Here is a 23,573-nt window from a genome sequence, read left to right on the forward strand (position 1 = left end):
AACTTTGAAATCAGAACATCCGGCTTTTCTGGCTTTTTCTTTTTCTAATAATTTAAAATATAACTAATTTTGTACTTAAATTTTTTTTTAAATACTGTTCTTCTTTCAAGACACTTTATTTTTTTAAGATTTTATTTATTTATTTTTAGAGAGGGAAGGGAGGGAGAAAGAGAGAGAGAGAAACATCAATGTGTGGTTGCTGGCGGCCATGGCATGCAACCCAGGCATGTGCCCTGACTGGGAATCGAACCTGCGATGCTTTGGTTAGCAGCCCACGCTCAATCCACTGAGCTATACCACCCAGGGCTTTTGTACTTTTTTTTAATAGTTAGGAAGTCCAGAATCCCTAAACAGAATTTTAGAAGTTCTTACTTGAGACAGCTGAGCTAAATATATAAATGAACAGTCAAAAGTAATACATATGTATGTACAGTCCCAAAAAATACATAACCTGTATGTTTTCTTTTGTAGTTAATTAGCAATTAACAGGTAATCAGAAACTTTAAATATTTAACTTTATTTGATTAAAATAACATTGTAAACATGATTGCTTGAGTTTGGGGAAGAAAATGGTTAAATAATCTCTTGGACTTAATTGTATTTTCAACTGAATTCTTAGCATGTCTGGGAAAGAGCTTGTCACTCAGTTCTGATGCTGACCTGGGGGAGTAGCGTGCTCAGCCGTGTTCTGCAGAATGGTTTGGGGTACTGTTAGGAGGCATTATGGTGGGGGGTCTTTGATGCTCAGTGGGAAAATGGTTGAAGTCCTATCAGGAGATGTGATTTGAGCACGGACTTGAAATTATTCATGCAGCATAAAGTGGCTGAATGACAATTGCTCTGGGTAAACTATAGTAGGATAGCCTTGGCAATGGAAAAAAAACAACAATTGAATACAGTCAGAGACTTATCAGGTGCTAAAATGACACTTAAAAGAAATCTAACCAGAGGGGAGAGAAGAGGGAATTTCAGGGGGGAATGGGTAGGGTTTACAGGAACAAATTTGGAGGACACATGGACAAAAACTAGGGGTGGGGGGGTAATGGGGGGGGAAGAGGGGAGGTTTGGGTGGGTGGGCTGGAATGGGAGTAAGTGGGAGAAAACTGTACTTGAACAATGATTAAAATAAAATTAAAAAAAAAGAAATATAAAAGCCATTGCTTCAGAAGTGATGCTACTTTCTGTGATTTGAGCTTGCTTTTCCAAAAATGAATGAATTATTCTCACTATAATTTCTTCTAGAGATGCTCTGGCACACCTCATCAACACACAGACGTAAATTTTTTATGCAGTTGACACTAAAGTTTACCACAAAAAACAGAGTAACCTCTGTGTGCATACCAACCTAAGTACGTATCTTCCCAGGCCTTTACACCCCCTCTTCCTTTGCCTTTTCCTGCCTCTCACTCCTGACTGCCCCACCAGCAAGAACGAATGGTGGGTTGCTGACACTTCCAGAGTCAGATCCAGGACTCACTGTTCTGGGAGCTTTGGTGCTCTTCCATGTTTCTGAACCCACAATGGCTCTTTGGAGATTAATCTTGTGCTGTCTTGTCACTACTTCTGTGATCATTTTGGTGTGGAGTTTGGTGTGGACTCAGGAGTTTGGGTTCTGCATTCAGATTTTTGACTTCCAAATCCTGGTCCCATCTAGCTCTGGTTGACGAAGTCACTGAATCTTGCTAACCTTTGGTCTCCATCTGTAACAGATGGGGATGTACCACCTGTAAAATGGTGGCAATTATACTGGCTTTTGCATGTGACATGCTAGTCACAGGGCCTGGCACACTGTAGGTAGGGAGACCACCTGTCCTGATTTCCCCAAGACTGAGGTAGTTCCTGTGAAGCAGAACTTTCAGTGCCAAGATTGGGAAACTCCGGAGCAAACTGAGTTGGTCTCCCTACTTATAAGCATTTCATTTACATTATTTAAATTTTATTGTATTCATATCTTGTATTGCTTGGGAAGCAGAATCCTGTTGTCATCTTTGCCCCATTAAGTGACACTCACAGGGCCTCATGCCTATTGCTTAAATATTTTCATGTGTACTGCATTTGCTTAAAAGAGGTTTGCAATACTTTATAGTAATAAAACTTATCTAAGAATAGAAAATTAAAACAGAGACAATTGGGGGATCTAGAAGGGGAAAATTGTTAGGAACATAGTATTGGCTTGAGAGATAATTTTTGACTTTGCAAAGACATTTTTTTGGCTGCAGTCTCCTTATCTTGCAGATGGTGACCAGGTTCTGCATTGGTCAGGCCCCAGGGGGAGAGGGGCAGCACCCATTAGTCTGATAATCATTGTGTTCTGTGGCACTTGCCTTAGCAGGAGTGTTTCGTGTTAGCCTCCAAATTATTCTCCAGTTAACTCTCTGTTGACTCAGGTAACTTATCACAATTCCCAGTTTCTCCTTGAGTCCCAGATTTAAACATCTGCCTCCACAAATACTAGAAACAAGTCATGCAGCAGGGTGTGTGTTAGCCTCTTCCAGCTGCTGTAATAGAGTACCGTAGACCACATGGCTTGCAAACAACAGCAGTCTGTTCCTCACTGTTCTGGAGTCTGGAAGTCTGCGATTGGGCTGCGAGCATGGGTGGTCTGGTGAGGCCCCTCTTCCAGGTGGCTGACTACTGTCTTCTCCTTGTGCCCTCACGTGACAGAAAGGGATCGAGCTAGCTCTCTGGCTTGTTCTCCTAAGGGCACTAATTGCATTCATGGTGGCTCTACCCCCACAACCCAATCACCTCCCAAAGGCCCCACCTCCTAATCCCATTACATTGGGGTTAGGTTTCAACATAAGAATTGGGGGTGGGGAGAATGACCCAAACATTGTCCATTGCAGGGGAAGAGAGGGAACTTGGGAATAGTTTAAATAAGACCACATGTGCCCCTAAATTTGTGTCCCCTGAGGGAGAAGGAAGTCCACAGAAGCTCAGGGGTTTATCATCATGGCTGACCATTTGAAAACCTTGGAAGATTTAAAAAATAAAATAACAGCATCCAGTCCCTCCCATTCCCGCCCCAGACATTCTGATGTAATTGTTCCAGGGGATCTGGACATAACATCGTTTTAAAGATCCAGGTGAATGTGATACGCAGCCACAGCAGAAACCGCCACAAGTAGCTGGTTCCTCCTCTGTTTCTTTGCTTCCCCAGCTCATGGCCCCTGCCTGAGCACAAAATGAACACAGGAAATAGTAATGTTCACTTTTATTTTTACATATCATTTCCAACATTTGAGTACGTGTTTGTATCACAGTGATGATTATGTATGCCTTTAAAACGTGTTTAACTCATTTGTAGATCATTTCATTTTTATGCTAATAAAATGATGCAGCAAGCTTGTTTTTCAGGCAGCTGTCGACTCACAATTTATCGTTAAAACCCAAACATTTCAAACCTAGAGGCAATCTGGCTTGTTTCTGTTTTCTGCAGGGAAGGAAAAGAATTCTCTATGCTGCTAGGAATTCTCTTAGATTAAAAAATAGCATTTTGTTACTGGATTAGCATAAATGTTGTAGATTTAGTCCGCACTTGCAGTTTGTGGAGAGAATCCAGTGCCAGGAGGACTTGGGTTCTGACACAGAACTCCGGATGTGCTACAGGGGCCACGTCCTGGGCCCATCTCAGTACCGGTTACTCGACCACCTTGCTCTGGCCTAGATAGGGTCTAGTTAGGACCTAACTCATTATTTAATAGTTTGTTCAAAACTAGCAGTCTCTTTATTCTTTCTCTTTTTTTTTTGTTTTCCTTCGGTTTAGCAATTCCCCTTTAATAGTCTAAACAGATTTTTTTGTCCTAAAAAAAAATCCAAAACATTTTTTGACATGCATTAGCTGATAAAACCATAGTCAAAGACTAGAAAATGTGACAGTAATTTTATTGCATCTTATATTTTTTTATTGGAAATCTTCTGGCGACTTTCTCGTTATTTTGGATTTTTCAAGAAGTAAGCCTTGAGGAAAAGCCCCACAATTATTCTCTCTGTTTGTATTATGTCTTTAGTTAGCCATCACTATAGACGGAATGCCTGTGCTCCCTGCCCCGAAATTCACATGTTGAAATCTAACTCCCGAAGTGCTGGTGTTAGGAGGTGGGGCCTTTGGGAGGTGATTGGATCATAAGGGTGGAGCCTCTATGAGTGGGATTTAGTGCTCTTATAAAAGAGACTCCAGAGAGCTCCCTGGTCCCCTTCTGTCAGTTAAGGACACAGAAATTTGAACCAGGAAGCCAGAACTCACCAGATACTGATCCTGCTAACACCTTAATCTTAGACTTCCCAGTCTCTAGAACTGTGAGACATGAATGTTTATTGTCTAAGCCACTCAGGCTGGGTCTTTGGCCCAATGGGCCAAGACATCAATAAAGCACTACTTTTATTATTTGAATTTGGAGTTTGGCCGCCTACTGTTACCCTATAGTCATGGGAGGTTTTCCAAACCTCCATCTCATCTTTGATGACTGGAGGCCTTTGCTGTGGTGTCACTGTGCAGAGATCATTGTTCCATTGCCTTCCTGCTTAATGTCAGTTGTTGCATTTCTGTTCTGTGAAGTGGGGATGTATCTATCTAAGGAAACAGTTCTGATAACTAAAGACAACGTACAAGACACCTGCACACCAAGGATGCTTACATAACACCCTTCTTCACCTACTCTGGGCATATCCCCCATAGTGGACTTCTTTTTGGGTCCTTTCTCCTTTCACTATACATACATTTCTTTGGTGCATTTGCTCTAATCTTTGTATTACATTTGCATGTTTTTCATCATTTTTTCATTTTCAGATTTGCAAAGCCTCCTAAAAATTTTCTTTTTCCATTTTCACCTTCTGTTTTGTGATCTTCATGTCTACTTACTTCTTTATTTTTTTTTTTATTTCTCATAATAAGAATAAACATTAAATGGAAAGTATTGGTCCTGAATGACTGTGGAAGAACTTTGTTGTGCAGTGGAAGTGATATTTTGGTTCTGCAAGTATGTAGGACACCCTAAAATCCTTAGAGATTTTGTCAGCTTCCAGATCTCTGGTGGATGAATTTCACCAATGCAAAATGAAAGTTGAGTCACATGTCTGCATTTTGTTGTTCCCTTAGGATAATGAAGCTACTACTTTGTGACTTTTATGTTATTGAAATAAAAACCCCTCCAACTCAAAACTCTTGGGTTGTAAGACCATTGTATTTTATCATCACCCATCTGTATCAATGCTTGTAGGACCTCACCACTGGTTAATAAAGAGGGCATTGTATTTTTGTCTTTCATACTAAGTTCCTATTTGTTGTGAAGTTAGCCTAATATCTGTTGCTTGCACAACCCTTTGAATTTCATATTTTCATGGAAGAAATCTCTGACTCACATGGACTGCCTTTTAACCAAATTTTTAATAAATGCAATTCCATAGTCATTGCTTCCCATTTCTGTTTGTTTGTTTTATCTATGCTCTATAAAAAGCAATTGTGTAACAAAACAAAAAAGCAATGCCTATGTCCCTTTTTGCTTATTATTTTATTGAATTTATTGGTATGACATTGGTTAATAATGATACAGGTTTCAAGTGTACAATTCTATAATACATCATCCATGTATTGTATTGTGTGTTCACCACCCGAAGTCAAGGCTCTTTCCATCACCACTTTACCCTGTGCCTCTTTTAAAATTGGTATGTTCTTTTCATAAGTTGATTCCTCTGGGCTCTCAGGTATGTTCTTCATAACCCTGATAGGAGCTTCCTAAAAACTCTTTCAGTGTACCAGGTACAAGGTAGATGGCAAAGTCCAATAATCCCAAAGGAACTTGCATTTAATAATACAATCAGAAAGGGAAATGGAAATAATCAACGAAAGCATGAAGAGAAACCATAAGGACTAGATAGATTACATTTGCTCTAAGGTTTCTCATGCTACACTTTCTCTCCTGCTCTCTCAAACTCATGCATATTTCGGATAAATACATTACTTTTACTTCCTGCTGTATTTGGCAATAACTACAGGTTCACTTTGAAGGTCGAACTTAAGTAGTTGAGTAGGTATACCTATACCTGATTATTAAAAGCCAGAATTAGAGAATACTGTTAAACCACATTCTTCCATTGTTAAAACGGATAGGCGCTGTGTACGAACTGTGTAAACACAAACATGTTACAGCCTCTGAGATGGTATATTTAATGTTTCTATTCTTCATTGTTGTCCATTCTTGTTAGTTCTTTACCAAAATATTTTAAGATGGCTGCACTTAACTCTGTACATCAAAATTTAAAGGTCACAATTAAATAGTACAACAAAGAATTAAAAGATTAATTTTTATTTTAAGTTTACAGGGTTATTTATTTAAACTTACATAGCATTTACAGATAGATTAGAATAATAATTAATGAAATGACTTGTGTAATGGACAAAAAACACTTCAAGAGTGCCCATTTGGAGTATGCAGTAGGAATGATTGGCTAATATATTTAACTGGAAATGTGCTAGGCATCGAGTCATTTCTTTAACTGGGCAAAAGGCCCTCACTGCTCTCGGAGGGCACTTGTTTTTGTCAGTGCTCTTCTGCCCGGCAGGTCATGGACATGGTGGGATGTGATAACTGGTAACAGTTATGGAGGTTTACTAAGTGACAGGCAATGTAGTTAGCTCTGTGCACCCATGAGCTCAGCAACTATTTGCAGAGAGTCAAGCGCGTGACTAAATAGTCAGTGCTTCTGGTTTCCAACGCACGGAAAAGGCCCTTTCACTCAGCTAAATAAGTGGGCCTGCATATATTTATGGGGATTTCTTTATTTTTCTTCACAAGTGAATTTTGACAACGTCTTTTATATCGCTTGACCTTAGATATTTAAATTGAGTTGATAACGTTAAAAAGCACTATTCTCTGAAGTATTTGATGTTCAATGTTTTAATACCTTTATAATATACTACAAATCTGAGTAAAGATCTTGGCAGTTTCTCTTTGATGACACATCTAGACATTAAATAAAGACAATTTGTAATAACATTGTAATATGAATTAATTCAAGAACTACTAAAAATAAATCCCCATTCAACCTAATGTCATTATCATCTGGAGACCACATTAATGTTTTGTAATTCTTTGATGATTAAATTTCTTTAGTTTGCTCTTCTCATATATCATTAGAATGAACATGCCACTTATAAAGCATTAATTATTCATAACACCCAAGAATTACATCTGCTTTATTATTTTATTATTAAAACTGTGCTGAAGAAAGCAACCCATAATAATTACTTTATGAAGGGGAACACCCCAAATCCAGAATTTGTTTTTTAAAAATTGTGTATTTATTCTTACATGTTTAAACTTCAGCCACCTTCAGAGTGCTCTCCATTTGATGCAATATACATATCACGACTTTTTTTCACTGCTCAAAAGCAGTGGAACTCATTGATTTTGATGCTTTTCAGTGCTTCTGCCATTTTTATTTCACCTCTTTCACATGGGCAAAATGTTTCTCTTTGAGGACATTTTTCATCTGGGGAAACAAAAAAAAGTCACTTGGGGCGAGATCAGGTGAATCGGAAGGGTGGGGCTTGAAGGTCATACTGTTTTTGGTCAAAAACTGCTGAACACTCAGCGTGGTGTGGACAGGTGCACTCGAAAATCAACCATCATGAAATGGGCAAATGCATTGAAAGAATCTTAGAAAAACAATCCACTGAAGTGAAACATGGCATCTCACAACAGTGGCAGCTGGTAAGCTGATACCCAGGGGTCCCTAGAACACTCACCTAGCAGGGGCAGCCTGTACTATAAGGGACACACCTTACAGAAGATAATTCCATTTTGGGGGGGTCCCCCTCATATATATTCAACCTGATTGAACAAAAATGGCAACCTGTTATAGATTTTTACAGCACATGTATTATACAAGTTGTACTAATATATCATATAATACAATTAATTCAAAATATAGTGAAGAACATGCAACTAAAATGCCCTCATTTAAACCCCATATTTCTATTTCCTAATACTAAAACATATGTACTTACAAAGAAATGCACAAGCATATATCCACTGATTTAGTGGGGTTTTTTATTGAGCTTTTGTGTTGATTTCACTAGAATTCAGTGTTCTTCAAATAGGAACTATACTATTTTGATAGTAGTTTTTAAATACAAAGGGACAGTGTTTATGACATTCTTGGAGTGGCTTGGTTTCTCAGGCTTTTGTAACATATTCAGCTGACTGATTTAGTCTTGACATACAGCCAAAATAAAATGGAAAATTCATACAGTCTAAGTAAAAGTTTATTTTAACAGTGTAGACTTATTAACCACTAAACAAACATATGTTGCTAAATATATGCTGTGCTTACCTTTGTAAAGGTAACATTCAGCTGAGTGTCTTGAAATATTCAGAGCATTCTGTTATATGAGAAGTATTCAGTGAAAACATTTATACTCTGTCATTGTTTTGACAATCCAATTATATTCCTTTAAATATCTTACTACTTTTTGAAAATGCTTAGGGGATCACATGACCAAGTAAAAACATAATATTGTTAAGGGATTATGGGAAATTTATTTTTTACATTTGTTATTTTAACATAGCAACTGAAATAGACTAACAAATATTTCTAATATTTTAACTGCACATTAAACTGGTTCTCTATATATTCAATATGTCCTTAATTACTGAGATTTATATTAACCTACAGATTGCTTATAACATCGCTACCCCAATTTCACATGACACTGAAAAATGACGTTTTGTTTTAGAAGATTCTAGCAGAAAATGAAGTCACTTGAGGGGCTAGGAGGGGAATTTTGAGACTTGCTTTAAGGAATCTATGTGTGTATTTAATGTGCAGCACCTGTTCTTCCTGGAGCCTACCAGCAAAGCCATTCCCAAGGCTATGGGTACATGCACCAGACCAGCCTGTCTTCCATGAGGTCAATGCAGCATTCACCAAATCTAGTAAGTGTGGGCTTGAAGTGCTCCTTTTTCCCTGGTATTCTACTTCATCTCCAGAATAGAAACATGCATGGAATAGAATATTGTACATTTTAATGCTAAAATGATTTCTATTTATTTTATATTTTAGAATTTATTATTAACATATAGTTAATATACAGTATTATATTTGTTTAGGTGTAGAGCATAGTTATTTGGCATTTACTTACCTTACAGTGTGATCACCACAGTAAGCCTAGTAACCATCTGTCACTGTGCAAACTTACTGTGGTATTATCGACTATATTCCCTGTACTGTGTATTACAATCCCATGACTTACTTCTTTTATAACTGGAAGTGTGCGCCTCTTATCCCCCTTCACATTTTTAACTCGTTCCCCCTATCAATTTCCCCCTCTGGCACCATCAGTTTGTTTTCTCTATGAGTCTGCTTTGTTTTGCTCATTTTTTTTAAGATTCCACACATAAGCAAAATTATGCAGTATTTGTGTTTCTCTGACTTATTTCAGTTAGCATAACAACATCTAAGTATAGGGAACTGGTCTGCATGGCAGTGGCGAATGTAGCTCAGCCCTGGTTCGGAAAACCAACAGGCATGAGGTGGCACACAGGAGCCAGACCCACAGATAGGTTTTCCCATGGGGAACCAGGCCTGCATTATATCTAGGCTGAGTTGAGCCTTGCTTTTGCTAAAACTCCCTCACCTTGAATTAAGGCAGCAAATGTTTAATGCATATCTTTAAAGTAACTTCGTAAAGTCTGTGCTAATCCTCCTAAGGACTGAGTGTAACCAGTTCAACTGCTTTTGTCCTTGCATTTGCAACATCCTTTTTTTTTGTTATCCATAAGAAGTAAATAGCAACATCCTTTCCTGTGTGTAATAAATGAAGACCCTCCTTGATGTAAGGTTCCCAGAAAAGCAATAAAAGCCTATCTAGGCAGGGGTCAGGGTCCTCTCTCACTCAGAGAGTGGCCATGCCATCCCTTTTCTCCATGGGACTTCTGTAGTCCATGTAAATTCATTCATCACATCCACAACACACAGACCCTGCTGGTCAGAGTCCGCATCTTCTAAACCCATCTATGTTGTTGCAAATGGCAAGATTTCATTCTTTCTATGGCTGAGTACTATTCCATTGTATATATATACCACTTCTTCTTTATCCATTTATTTCTTGATGGGCAAATAGATGTTCATATAAAGGATAAATAATGTGCTGCAATTTGTACAACCCATTTGAAGGAAGCAAAAGACTTATTGAGATAAACCATCAAGAAGGGAAGGTGTAATGTGAAAACCTGTGAACCATAAAACAAAGAATCTACTAGTATGATAACCTCATTGTTATTTTATGATTGGTATTAAGCAATTATTATCTTCATTCGGGTCTATAAAACACAAATATATGGTCATATTAACTAGTTAATCTGAGCATTAATCAAAAGGGCTGCAAAAACTTGAATGACAGAGCCAACATGCCTTTGAATCCTCCTACTGGAAATCTTGAAGCATTGGTTCATTCATTAAATGTAAAATTTTGCAAGTAGTGTTTCTCATTTAGTGAAATGTGACATCTAATGCTGAAATTGCTTCTCCAAGCTCCTGAGAAGGTCACTTGGCCCACCACCCACCCAGCAGTTTGAAAGTTGTCTTCGTTCACTCTAAAATTCTGTGTCTAAGCCAGTTTCCTCAGTTTATGAATTCACTTGATTTTGAGATTGTCTGATATTGATACTAGCTAAATCTTGACCTTCAATGAAAACAAGTATAGCAAAACTCAATTTATATTTTTGATATTAATCCCTTATCACAGATATTATTTGTAAACAGTTTCTCCCATTCAACGAGTTGTCTTTTCCTTTTGTTGACAGTTGCTTTTGCAGTGCAGAAATGTTTTAGTTTGATGTAGTCTCATTTATTTTTGCCTTTACTTTTGGTGTCAAATAAAAAATTATCACTAAAATCAATTGTTTTCTTCTAGGAGTTTTATGGCTTCAGGTCTTACATTTAAATCTTTAATCCATTGTGAGTTAATTTTTGTGTATCATGTACAATCATGGTGCAGTTTTGTTCTTTTGCATGTGGCTGTCCAGTGTTGCCAACACAATTTATTGAAAAGACTGTCCTTTTCCCATTGTATATTCATGGGTCCTTTGTCATAAATTAATTGACTACATATGCAGGGGTTTATTTCTGGGCTCTCTATTCCATTCCATGGATTTATGCCAATATTATACTGTTTTGATGACACAGTTTTGTAACATAGTTTGAAGTCAGGAAGTGAACATTTTCCTCATTGTAATATAGATTTAGTTATATGTACTTTAATATTTAGAACATTTACATGCTAAATTTCTACCACTCTGATACAAGAAACAAAAAAACGAGTAATCATTGATTTTTTTCTTTTATTTGTTTTACATATTTTTAAGAGGAAACAAACATTCTTAGTAACTGTTAAGAAAAGTTTATTGCCCCTACCAGTGGACCAGTTGCAGCGACTTGTTACAGACTTGAATCTGTCTGCCACCATGGCAGGTTTGGTTTCCTGGAGACTGTGGACTAGGGAGCATCTGTGTAATCTGATGTCTCTGGGGCCAGCTAAAGCTGAGAGGAGCTGGGCTTTACTGCTTCAAAGCTTACTCGTTGCTGGGCTAACAGTTGTATTGAGCAACTTGCTCCATCCTCATTCTGCCCCCCAACGTTATGCTTTTTGCTAACCTAGTGAACTTGAGATGAGCATAGCTGGGACACTAGGCTCTGGTGTACAAGTCTCCAGAAATGGATGTACTTGGAAACATTTCTAGTTACTTTATGAGTGTGTTGGTTTGTTGTGATTGTTATTTGTGGCCATGACTATTTTGGTATTCGTCGTGTGACCCTGTCTTTCCTTTTCCAGAGGACCTACCGAGCCATGTATGATTACAGTGCCCAGGATGAAGATGAAGTCTCCTTCAGGGACGGCGACTACATCGTCAACGTGCAGCCCATTGATGACGGCTGGATGTACGGCACAGTGCAGAGAACTGGGAAAACCGGGATGCTCCCAGCAAATTACATTGAGTTTGTTAATTAGTTATTTCTCCTTGCCCTTTGAGCTTTATTCTAATGTACACTTAAACCTAATCTTTTTAAAAGATAGAAGATACTTTTAAGACAACTTGGCAGTTATTTTACAATAATTTATCCTTACTTTGACAATTAGGCACACAGGTACCAGAAAGAAGGAATGATTTCTGGGCTGCAAGCAGCAGCAGTGTTAGTAATTCCTGCAAACAAAACACCGCGGTCTGGAGACCTGGTGCTGCTAATTGTTACTGGTTTCTTTTGATTGGCTACTGAACCCTTCTGGGAAATGTATTTTTGTAGACTTTAATAGAGATGTTGATTGTCCTGTAAATGTAACAAGTATATGAAACTTCTTAGCTGTCACTTTGGAATCACCAGAAGCCAATTCTCTTAATTTAGTAACACCGTTTAGCTGTGGAGTCATTAGGCAATTTCCAATTCCAGTGAAAAATTGCCTAATATAATAAATGTTAGCAGTGGCAGAATGACAGTTTGGTTAAAATTGCATTGACTGGTGGCCTTAGGGACCTGGAAACTTCTACTGAACAAAGAAACTTTTTTGTTTCCTTGGCCAACTTAAGTCTATTTATTTCTCACTTGTACCAAGGCATATACTACCCCGCCATTTGCATTCTGTGGGCCCAAGTGTGTGCTTGCTTCCACAGAATGTCAGGACCAAATAACTTCACAGGTACTCTGCAAAGGGCAAATTTAAGGTCATCTATATTATTTCCCTAATAGCCTTCACCCTGTTGCATGACATGTAGGTCCAAGCTTCTGTATCATAGGCAGCTGCACTGCCCATTGCTCTTACTAAAGCAAAAGTGTGGCTGATCTCTAACAGCCCTTCCTCTAGTTGCCAGCTCATCAGAAAAACGTATTTTGAAAAGTTGCTTGAGATTCTCCTGCTGCATTGCACTCTAGTTTTGGAGGATTTACACCTTAGGAAATAGATGTATACTCTAGTAAATAAGCGATTTAGGTGTTTATCGAACAGCTTTTATCAATTTAATGCCGCTGTTGATTTAAAAATTAAGAAAATTTAACAGGAGCCAGTGACAAAGTGGGACATGAAGTGGGCTGGAGGAAACCAGTGAGTGAAAACTACTAACTCTACATACAGAGAGAAGGTCTGGCTTCTTATTTTGGAAATGGTACTCAGGTTCTGGAATGGAAATCCAGCTGATGAAACTGGTTGATGAAAGGATTTTCTTTTCACTTTCTGTTTCTCGTTATCTGAATCACATTCAGGAGGTGAGAGAGGAATGTTGTCAGAGATTTCAGCTGCAGGCCCAACAGGTTGTGCATGGGAAATGAAATTGTTCCGACTTTCAAACAAGTGACCTTGCAGTTTCTTGCTGGATTCACAGCCCTGACTGCAGCTGTTACTGGCAGGTCGTGACTTTCAATTGATTCCTCCGTCTAGACCACCTGAGGGATTATCATCCATCAGCAACTGTGTTTTTCTGATTGTGCCACTCACTGGGACACGCAACGGGGTAGCATTCATGTAGGACCTGACTTTATAGTTGAGACAAAACTGAAAAAACAAAGTTACAAACATGTGACAAAGTGTATGGCTCTTGTATGATATCATATCCTTACATGATATAATCAAAGAAATTAGCGAAACATTTTCTAAAAATATCTTTTACTGAAATGTTCATCAACCCAAAGGCAAAGTTAATTCATTAACATCTTTGAAAGGTTGGCAAATACTTTTGAATATCTGTAATTTCATTCTATCTGTCTGAGTAAATAAAATAAAATTTATTGCATGCAAGCTTCACCTACATGACAGCGCCATAAAATTGAAAAGAAAAAAATTCAGGCAAATAACAAGAGAGGTTTTTTTTTTTTGAGTGAGCTTTATGGATTACCAAATAACCAGCTTGACTGAGTTTTCTTTATTGGAATGACCAGTCATGATTAAATTGATTAAACCCTATATCAGTTTTGATGTCCTGTACAAAAACATACAGACGAACCGAACTTGCAGTATTCTTGCAAAAATTTGTTTGTTAAAATTGAGGGAAATAAGCTTGCTCAATTTTATGATATTGTTAATTAAGTAAATATTTACATTTCATCCAGACTTCTTCTTGTGATTATAAAAAAGGAGTAGTTATTGATTCAATTTGTAGACTAGCACATGTAGGACAGATACCATTTTTGATAAGTAGCACATTTATAGGAAACTGACTGAAAATGATGGTTGTAATGGGGGAAAGTTACCAGAAAGCAGCAGCTTGGTGTTTCATTGTTTTTATCATCCACTAATTTCAAAATCAGATTCATTGAATGTAAAAGTCAACACTTATTTGGGGAATAATTCTCCTGAAATTGTAAGCTTTACGTAATGTTTGCATAGCAAGATGTTTCTGCTTCTAGCCTTTAGAGATAAAGATCTGATCAGGATTTCACTAGAGGACAGTTATTTTACCATAAAGACTGAGGAAGGATAAGATGTCACATGCCCCTAACCCTCTAACTGTATAGTGTTGTCATTGTTCCAAAAGCTTGTTAGGATATTAAACATCTCAGCAGAAACTGAGGAAACATATGTTTAATACCAAAGTGCTATTTTTACAGCATCATTTTCCAAACTACATTCTTGAGCAGCTTTTCCCCCTTCAACACACCCCCTGCCCACCTTCAACTTGGCAAGAGGTATCTCATACATAATGATGACAGCTAAACAAGAGTCTAAAAACCACATTTTTAAAATTCAAGTTACAGAAGACCACGAGTGCCCGAGCACAGAGAGCACACACCTGATTTTCCGCATTTGATGCTCTCCAGCCGGATAAAAGCACAAGGGCAGTGTGATATGCTTTTCAAGACTTCAGAAACGAAAGTGTACACGAATCACGTATCTCGGGAGAAAAGCATAGCAACAGAATATAGTGCTTTTGTGTAAGTGTTTGTAGTAAATGTTTTTCCTAATTCTTGGTCTCTAGGAAAGCTTTCTGTCTCTCACCTGTGGCAAAATGACTTCTTTGGGTCTTCTTGTTATCATTTACACGTTGGCAGCCTAGCCCAGATCTGAAACATTTTATCTGATTGTCAGATGCCCCCGCCTCTCCCCAAGCCTCCCGCACCTCCAGACACCACACTGGTATTTGCAAGCACAATTTCCAAGAGCACCTTGTATGAAGATGGATGAGACCAGCCCAGCCCCCCTCTTGCCACTAGGTCCATTGCTTGAAGATGACGAAGATACAGTTTAGCCAGTTTTGCCACAGTCTGTCTTTCTTGATCCTCTATGTGGAATGCAACAGTGCTGTGGGGGTGGGGGCGGGGTGGGGGAGGGAAGCCACTTTTCTAAAACTGGAAGTTGAAGAGGAGTATCTGTTTTTAAGCTTTGTCCATCTCCAGTGGAATGTTTTTAATGGAAAGATAAAGAAAATGTGGATGATCCTTTAATAACAAATCTCTATATAGAGTGGATATCATTTATACCAAAATTATAATATAGATATATATAAAAATAGGTGCCTTTTTGATTACCCTTGTTTATTCGCTATGGTCTGGGAAAGAAAACCAAGCAGGCAAGCTTCTGCCTATTCTATAGTGGTATTCTATTACCCATGACTGGTATTTTTGTGGTGGGGAAGTGAGATGCTCCTGACAGATATGAAGGGTGATAGCTGATTGTATTTTACTTCTCAAGGTTTAGAACTTTAGAAAATACTGACTCCTCCTATCAATTTCTGAAATGTTCTTTGTAGATTTATATGTAGTTAAGATACATAAACATTAATTTTAGGTTTGAGATTTAAAATACCTATTGTAAGATAGAAGAATTATATTATGAGGCTGAATTCCTTACACGAGATGAAACATGCTTCATAAATTCATTATCCCTTAGCTGTTTGCTTCTGATAATCTAAAAGTGGCTGAAGTGTGCTTGTTTCGGGTCACATGACATGGTGGTGAGAAAGCTTTAGTTAAGAAGCTATTTAAACAAATGTAAGAAGCTATGTAAATGAATGCTGAAACAAAAGTCTCCTTCTCAAGTAGTCCATGCCCATTAGGGTAACTTTCTCGACCTCTTTCAACTACTGATGATCAAAAAAATCACATTATATGAAGCTTCTGTGTCCATTGTTCCATGATGCTTCGACTCCTGGAATCCACAAGCCTGGAAGGATGGACCCCCAGGGCAAACGTCTTCCCCATTGTCCATGCTACTTTGTTGTATTCATGGGAATTTCATATGCTTTTTGTGTTTGCTATACAGTATTCAGTTTGCATAGTATATACTTCTTTGTAATCCAGTTGCTACTAAGAATGATTTACTGAAAAAAAAAAAAAAAAAGAAATCTGCATTATGGTCTCATTCTTCCGTGTCCACACAAGGAATGGCTGAGCATTTAGAAGCAGAAATAAGTGTGTTACAGGCACAGTGTGGAAATGCTTGGTCTTTGACCTGTGATAAAAATGCAAAATTGAACCATTGTGCAGTTTGGCTTCTATTTGCTTCAAAATATGTAGAATTGTGGTTGATGATTAATTTGCAAGATCCTACTAACTTTGGGAGCTTACAGTTTGGGAGGAAACAATGTTTTTAAAATGAAGGGGCTTACAGAATGAACAACACAATGTTATTAATATAATTTGGCTTTTGTTATGCAAATTGTTAACACCAGCTATTAAAATATATTTTAGTAGAAATGCTTTAATTCATTTTTTTCCTCTACACTGTGAGTCTTGAAGCCTTGGTGGACTAGAGCGACATCGTGCTGCCCAAAGGACTAACCTATGCAAACTAGTTCACATTTTAGTGGGTGTCACATGAATCGTGTAGTAAGACATTAGACCCCCTGCATAATGCACAGCAGCATGGAAAAACTCATTAAGCCTAGCATCATGTATGTATGGTATAGCCACTCACAAAACCTTCAAGCCTACCATAATCATAATATTATTACTCATTTAAAAGCGAATCACTGATTTATCTATTAAAACTACTTGAACAATGTCGTAACAAGAGTGACGGATGTATGTGTCAGCCACGGCGTCAGTGTGGTCACCGCAGGTGTTCTCCTGAGACAGAACTGTGTTCTCAGATGCACTCTTTTCAGGGTATTAACATTCTGTGTCTTCTTTCTGTATTTGTAAAATATTATGACACTTTAATTTCCTATCTCTACACATTCAGTTTGCTCAAATAAATGCAGAATATAAAAAATGGTTCCACTTCTTGGTTCTCACCTTGGTTTCTCAGAGCATGAATGATTAGACCTTGATTTCTTGCAGCATGGGGCATTGATAGTACCCTGGGTCTCAGGTTTATCATGACAACTCACATCCAGTTGCATCAAAGGTGTATGTTGGCGTCAGTGCCCTAACATTGGTGAATCACTCAGAATGTGTCTTCCTCCCCAAATATACTTGGTTTTAAATGATAATGATATTATGCTTTTTCAGGTTCAGTATCTTTATTATTTTATATCAAAGTAAAACAATAATGTGTTATCGCAGTTCACTTCTTTCAAGATTAAACTCCTCATATGTCCTCAATAGTACCTTTTTAATTTTCTTGAACTTGTAAGATGAAAGAAACAGCTTGAAGCAAAGAATAGAAGATACCCAAATTAAGTACATGAAACAGGAAGATGCTCTGATTTCTTAGCTAAGAATGGCTCACTTATCATAGAACATAATTGCTTTTTCCCCTAATTTTCCCATAGTTGTCAAAAATGAGTTAGTCCCTATTTTTGCACTCCTAAATCTGTTGAGACTGGGACCTGAGCCTTACTGTATTGTTTCGTGTGAGTTCCTTGTGAGGGCACATAAGCTCTGCTCAATGCAAACCAACCAGCTCTGTGAACAGCACACTTGGTCACTTGCTCACAGAGTGAACACTTCCTTCTAAATCTTGAACTTTGTAGGTTTGTTTTATATTACAAAAATAAGAAATGAATATTTGTGTGGCAGTAATCATCAAACATGTTGACTTTCAAAATTACAAAACAGCTTCTTTATTTATTTGAATAATTTACTATCTTTTTCTATCTCCAGGATTTTTTCCCCTCTATGATAAATTTACTCTTTGGAGCCAAAGCCACCAAGAAATAAATAACCTAGTAAAGTTTTTTTCTAAACTAAAATAATTTAGGTTTAGAATATACTGTGCTTATAATTTTATTAACTGAAAAATTTGCAAAGATAGTTTTATAAGTATTTGAGACACACATGACCACCAGAAGTCTAGCAAAATAATTTACAAAATATTCAGATTTAGTAAATTAAAAAGTGGATAAAAGTTTTGTTCCTTTATGCAATCTGCTTCTCCCTAAGAAGATAAAAGTTTTGTTCCTTTGTGTATGTAATCTACTTCTCCTACACACAGGACTGAATAAGAGTTTTGTGATCGCAGAAAACTGGATATGGTCCCAGTGGGGACTTCAACCGCTCTCTGCAGTTCTAAACAAAATTCTCAGGCCCTTGTCTATTGTATTTCTACTTGGAAGCAGCAGAATTGTGCTGAAAATAGAATTAGAAAGTAGATGTAAAGCGTGAAAAGTCAACATTAGAATAGAGAGCCCAATGGCTGATCTGTATTTATACCGTGGCATTTTGATCTTCGCTACTTTTCACTTTTTTTAAAAAAAAGCTGCAAACATGAAAGAGGATAGTAGACTGAAATAGAAAAGGCCCAACCTGAACTTCAGTTATTCCACTTGAAGAAACAAGGCACTCTACTGCATTCCAAATTTAGTTATTAGGTTGCCCTATAAATGAACTGCTTTCTGGTCCTGGACCAAGGATAGCCACACTTAACGGCCTTTTTCCAGAGGGTTGCTGTCCATGCTGGTCACAGCTGACTGGCCTACAGACCTCCCAGGTACCCTCAATGCGGGCTGCACAAGAACTTTGCGTCACAGGGTTGACAGGGACTGAATCTGTTCAGATCTCCTTGAACAGCCTGAGTTCACAAGGCAGAGCAGGTTAGGTAACTGGTTGTATTGTTAGAAGGTAAAAGACATAGAAAAGGAAGGAGGAAGCCAGGAGTAAGGTGTGAATAAGCAGAAAGCATGAGAATGAAAAGGTCCTGAAATGGGGAAGAGAGATTTAGACTAGACTGAGTAAAAAGTAAAGTAGATAGATGGCCGCAAGTGGCAGGACCCAGCTAAAGACATGAAGAAATGGGTTCTTGTTACCATGGCTCCTGGGATTAGGCAGCCTGGAACCCTGCTGCCGAGGGTGTGCCCACACTCCCTGTCAGATGTGCAAAGACATCCTGCAGACACGGTGAGGCCACCTCCTCTTATCTTGACCAGCATCAAATTTCATGAATGATGGAAAGATTTGCACCCACAGGAAACACTGGGTGGCAAATGTAATTGAAATGCCAGTTATATTATTATAGTTCAAATGTTCCAAAGAGACTTAAGTTTTATGATACATTATACTTACATATCTTGTTGAAAATCACTTGAGTTAGAAATTGTTTCTCTGGGCCCTATGAAGGATATCCATAATTAATATCAAATTAATTTAAATTCAACCAGTAGGTACGTAAAAGGAAAGGAGTGGGGTTTAGCGAAATCTCATGATTTCTAAGTGATTGGCAAAAATGAGGCACTGACTGGGGCCACTCCCAATCAACATGAATTAGCTGTCCCATCATATCTTCCTGAATCTCACTGAGAGCTTGAAATCTCCTTTGTGAAGTGATTTTAGTTTTGGGAAAAGCCAGAAGTTGCAGGGTGCCAAAACTGGACTGTAGAGGGGCTTAGTCACCTGGGTGATTTGATGTTTCACAAAAAAAACTCTGCATGAGATGTGGTGCATGAGCAGATGCATCATCGTGTTGAAGCTGCCAATCACCACTTGCCCATAGCTGCAGCCTTCTGAATCATCTGAATAGTTTCTGAGGAAGAATGTTTAAGCTTAATGCAAAATTGGATGCAGATTTGTTGCTCTTACTTGCTCATTTTGAATGCAATGGCCACACGATGCACATGCTCACTCAATGGTATCTACCACCTCCACTGACTAGTACGGGGAAGTCATCATTGTTCACACATGCGCATTCCAGGTCACTCTTCTTGGCTGCCAGAATACATTGATGTCACATAAACGATTTTCCTTGTATTAACAATGGCTGAACTTTTTCTAGACAGACCTCGTATATCTCATATTTACTCTGTGTTTATGTGATTCAAGGAAGAGAACAGGAACTTTTCTCATAAATCTTTAACATACTGGTAGGGGACAGTGATATTAACCAACTAAGAATATATATTTATACATTTATATATACTTGTGTATACTTACACAATGAATTGCTTACTTGCAGTTTAAGAAATGTTATGAAATGGGAAGCCTGGTGTGCCCTGAGTTCTGTGGCTGAGAAGGGGGTAGACTTGACTTGGGGAGGGTGTGGAAGATTTCTCTGAGGAGCCGGTTTGAACTGAGCTCTAAAAGCTGCACTGGAAGCAGTTTCTGTCCATCTAAACATTAGACACATAGAAAAACTGAGTCACTGGCAGCTAGTAACAGATGTATTCCAGTCCACTCCCAAATTTTAAGTACTAATGGAATGTTTTCATATTTTTAATAAACGCTTTATGGACAAATATCAGGATATGCACATACATGAATTTATGTGTATGTACTATTTTATTTTTCTAGTTATGACTTAGTCCCCTAAAAAATATCAGCAGGTTGCAAAGACTTAATTGTATAAACAAAGTTTTATAGATGTGGAATACTTCACTTCCTTTTTTTGGACAGTTGGTCATTATGTAGGCTTTCTGTGTCCTCACTGCCTCCCAAAATGTTTTTGGAAAGTGTGCTCATTGGAGTTTATGTCAGGCAGTGCGCTGCGGAGCCATTGGTTCCAATGTTCTCGCTCCTGTTTTACATTGGACAGTCTCGGGGGCTGCTGTCCCCATCTCATAGGTGGTTTGAGTTAGATTTGCTAACTGCACAATACAGGGGGAAACTGCAGTGCAAAAACACTGTTGGTAATTATTTATAATAAGTCCTTACTCTGAGGTAAATCATGGCTTTTTAAAAACAACAAAATTCTAGCCCTGGCTGGCATAGCTCAGTGGATTGAGTGTGGGCTGTGAACCAAAGTGTCGCAGGTTCGATTCCCAGTCGGGACATATGCCTGGGTTGCAGGCCATGGCCCCCACCAACCACACACTGATGTTTCTCTCTCTCTCTCTCTCTTTCTCCCTCCATTCCCTCTCTAAAAATAAATAAATAAAATCTTAAAAAAATTTTAAAAAACCAACAAAATTCTAACAAGAAATTTGAATAGAAATCTGCGTCCTTAAAAAGTTTGACATATTTGCAAATTTATCTTGGCTACCCTTGTCCCGCTTAAATTAGTAATTGATGATATTTTGGGTGTATTGATTCCCCTAATCAATGCCTAATAAAATGCTTGCTGTGGGAACACTCTGAAATTTGTAAACATTTCCTGGCTGCAGGTACATCTTTCTTTTGGAAAGAAATGTTTTAATTTTCAAGATGGTACCATAGAAGGTAATTTCTGAAAGCTCTATGAACTTTTTGTTATGTTGCTTTTTTAAGAAAAAAGTAGTAGTGATGACCAACCACAGTATCATGTTTTTACAGCTAACCCTTGAAAAGCCCAGGGGTTGGGGGCACTGACCCCACCCCCACCCCACACAGTTGAAAATTCACATATAACTTTGACTCCCCCCAAACTTCACTACTGATAGCCTATTATTGACCAGAAACCTTACCCATAACATAAATCATCAACACTTATTTTGTCTGTTGTATGTATTCTATACATAACATATACTGTATTCTTACAATAAAATAAGCTAGAGAAAAAAATCATAAGGAAGAGATTTTCTCATGGAAATTAGGAAATCATAAGAAAAAGAAAATACATATATTTTATGCATTCATGGATAAATAGCTTTTTCTCAATTTTTTGATATTTGTAGGCTATGCACTTTGAATTTTTCAAATTGTTGCAAATTTTCAAAATGTTGTTCAATATATTTATTGAAAAAAAAGTCCACTATAAGTGGACTTGTGCAGTTAGAACATGTTGTTCAAAGGAAACCTGTACTGTAACTACACATAGTATTTTTTGTTCACAAAGCACATCCCCACTGATTTACATTAATTTGAGTGAGGTCAGGAGGAGAAGTGCCTGAAAACCCTGAGGGACAAACTTGTTTTGTGTGACCCACCTGCAGAAGCTCCTTCTAGGGGTGTCTGGGCACCAGCTCCCGTGGGCCAGGTGATGTGGCCCCTTGCTGCTTACAGCCATCTTCCAGCTGGAAACCCAAGGAATGGGCACAGTGAGACATCCATTTTCATGATTTATGTTCTAGAGAGACATAGGAGAGAATGGTTCTTATGATGATTTATTTTCCAAGCAGGCATAAAAATATTTATGGTATGAAAGCAATAATACCATGCCAGCCTCTTAGGATCATTAAAAAGTTTTGTCTTTGAAGGAGCCTGAAACATTTTTGGAACTTCAAATGGGGCTCCTGGCCTTAATATGTTACTTGGTCCTGACTGAGACCCTACAATGGTAGTTTTGTAATTTTTAACACTTAAGAGTTTGACAGGTTTGATTTAATTATAGTATTTATGCGCAGATCAAAGATTCATACTGTGACTAATTGGCGTGGATGGGTGTTATCAGCAGAAAGAAGTCCCAGTCTCAAAGAGGACTGTGTCATATCAGGTGACCTACGGAGCAGTAGTGTCACTGGCAGGAAACGAAAGGAAGAAGTAGTTGAGTCAAGGGTGGACACAGAGTTCCGATGTCTCACTTGTACGAAAAACTCAGAAAGTTTTAGCTTCAAGTCGAATGTATCTTTTAAAATAATTTCAGTATCAGGAATCAGAATCTCTCTGTGTTGGCCTTGTTTATCTTTTTATGTCTTTATAACACAGTGATGCCCACGACACAATGCTGCACTCAGTCATGCAGCTGAGCCTTTCACTGGAGAGCTGGGTTCAGAACGCGTGTGGGAAAGGCTGAACACTGATTTCATGTGAGTGCAAGCTGGGATACATTCTTTGAATTTCGAGTTGTGTGATGTGCCAGCCTTTATATGGATTTTTTTTTGTAAGTCTGAGAAATTTATGTTAGTCTGAGGGGAGCTAAGATGAGTAGAGATTCTGCTCTGTTCTGTTGAATTTGGGTCATTTCACATTTCTGTAGTGGACAAGTTTGATCCACAGCATGTGTGATCTTCCCTGCACGTTCCTCTTAACTCACAGATTTTTAGGGGAGCAGAGACCCTCAGTCCAGCCCTGCACCTGCAGGAAGACATGACACAATTGTCCTGTTTTATAGATTAGAAGAGGACCAGGGTCTGAGAAAATTGACAAATTTGTCTTAATCAAATGGCAGATGATTTGAAGGTGGATAAACACCCAGATTTTCTGTCTGTTGTCCCTGTCTCTCCCATAACATGCAGGTTTTCTATTTTTTAAAAGAGTTTATTTATTTATTTTTAGAGAGACAGACAGAGACCGAGGTGAAGCATCAATGTGAGAGAGAAACATTAATTGGTTACCTCTGCACACTCCAAACCAGACGTGTA

At 38.1% G+C, this 23,573-nt stretch overlaps 1 protein-coding gene across 5 annotated transcripts in view; it reads left to right on the forward strand.

Annotated features, from left to right (window-relative positions):
* The window catches only part of NEBL (nebulette), a 339,975-nt gene extending 324,668 nt beyond the window's left edge, over positions 1-15,307 (forward strand). For 3 of the 5 annotated variants that reach the window (XM_045857674.1, XM_045857678.1, XM_045857676.1), the window contains 2 exons: positions 8,830-8,936; positions 11,834-15,306. In XM_045857674.1, the coding sequence (XP_045713630.1) occupies positions 8,830-8,936; positions 11,834-12,010 (284 nt within the window). In that variant the 3' untranslated portion in view covers positions 12,011-15,306. Of the gene's footprint in view, positions 1-8,829; positions 8,937-11,833 lie in introns of all 5 variants that reach the window. The other 2 variants (XM_045857680.1, XM_045857677.1) reach the window with 2 other exon arrangements.
* Positions 15,308-23,573: the final 8,266 nt, after the last annotated feature.

The sequence above is a fragment of the Phyllostomus hastatus genome, unplaced genomic scaffold, assembly GCF_019186645.2.
Source record: "Phyllostomus hastatus isolate PE091 unplaced genomic scaffold, TTU_PhHast_1.1 phas_scaffold_1674, whole genome shotgun sequence".
Taxonomy (NCBI): Eukaryota; Metazoa; Chordata; class Mammalia; order Chiroptera; family Phyllostomidae; genus Phyllostomus; species Phyllostomus hastatus.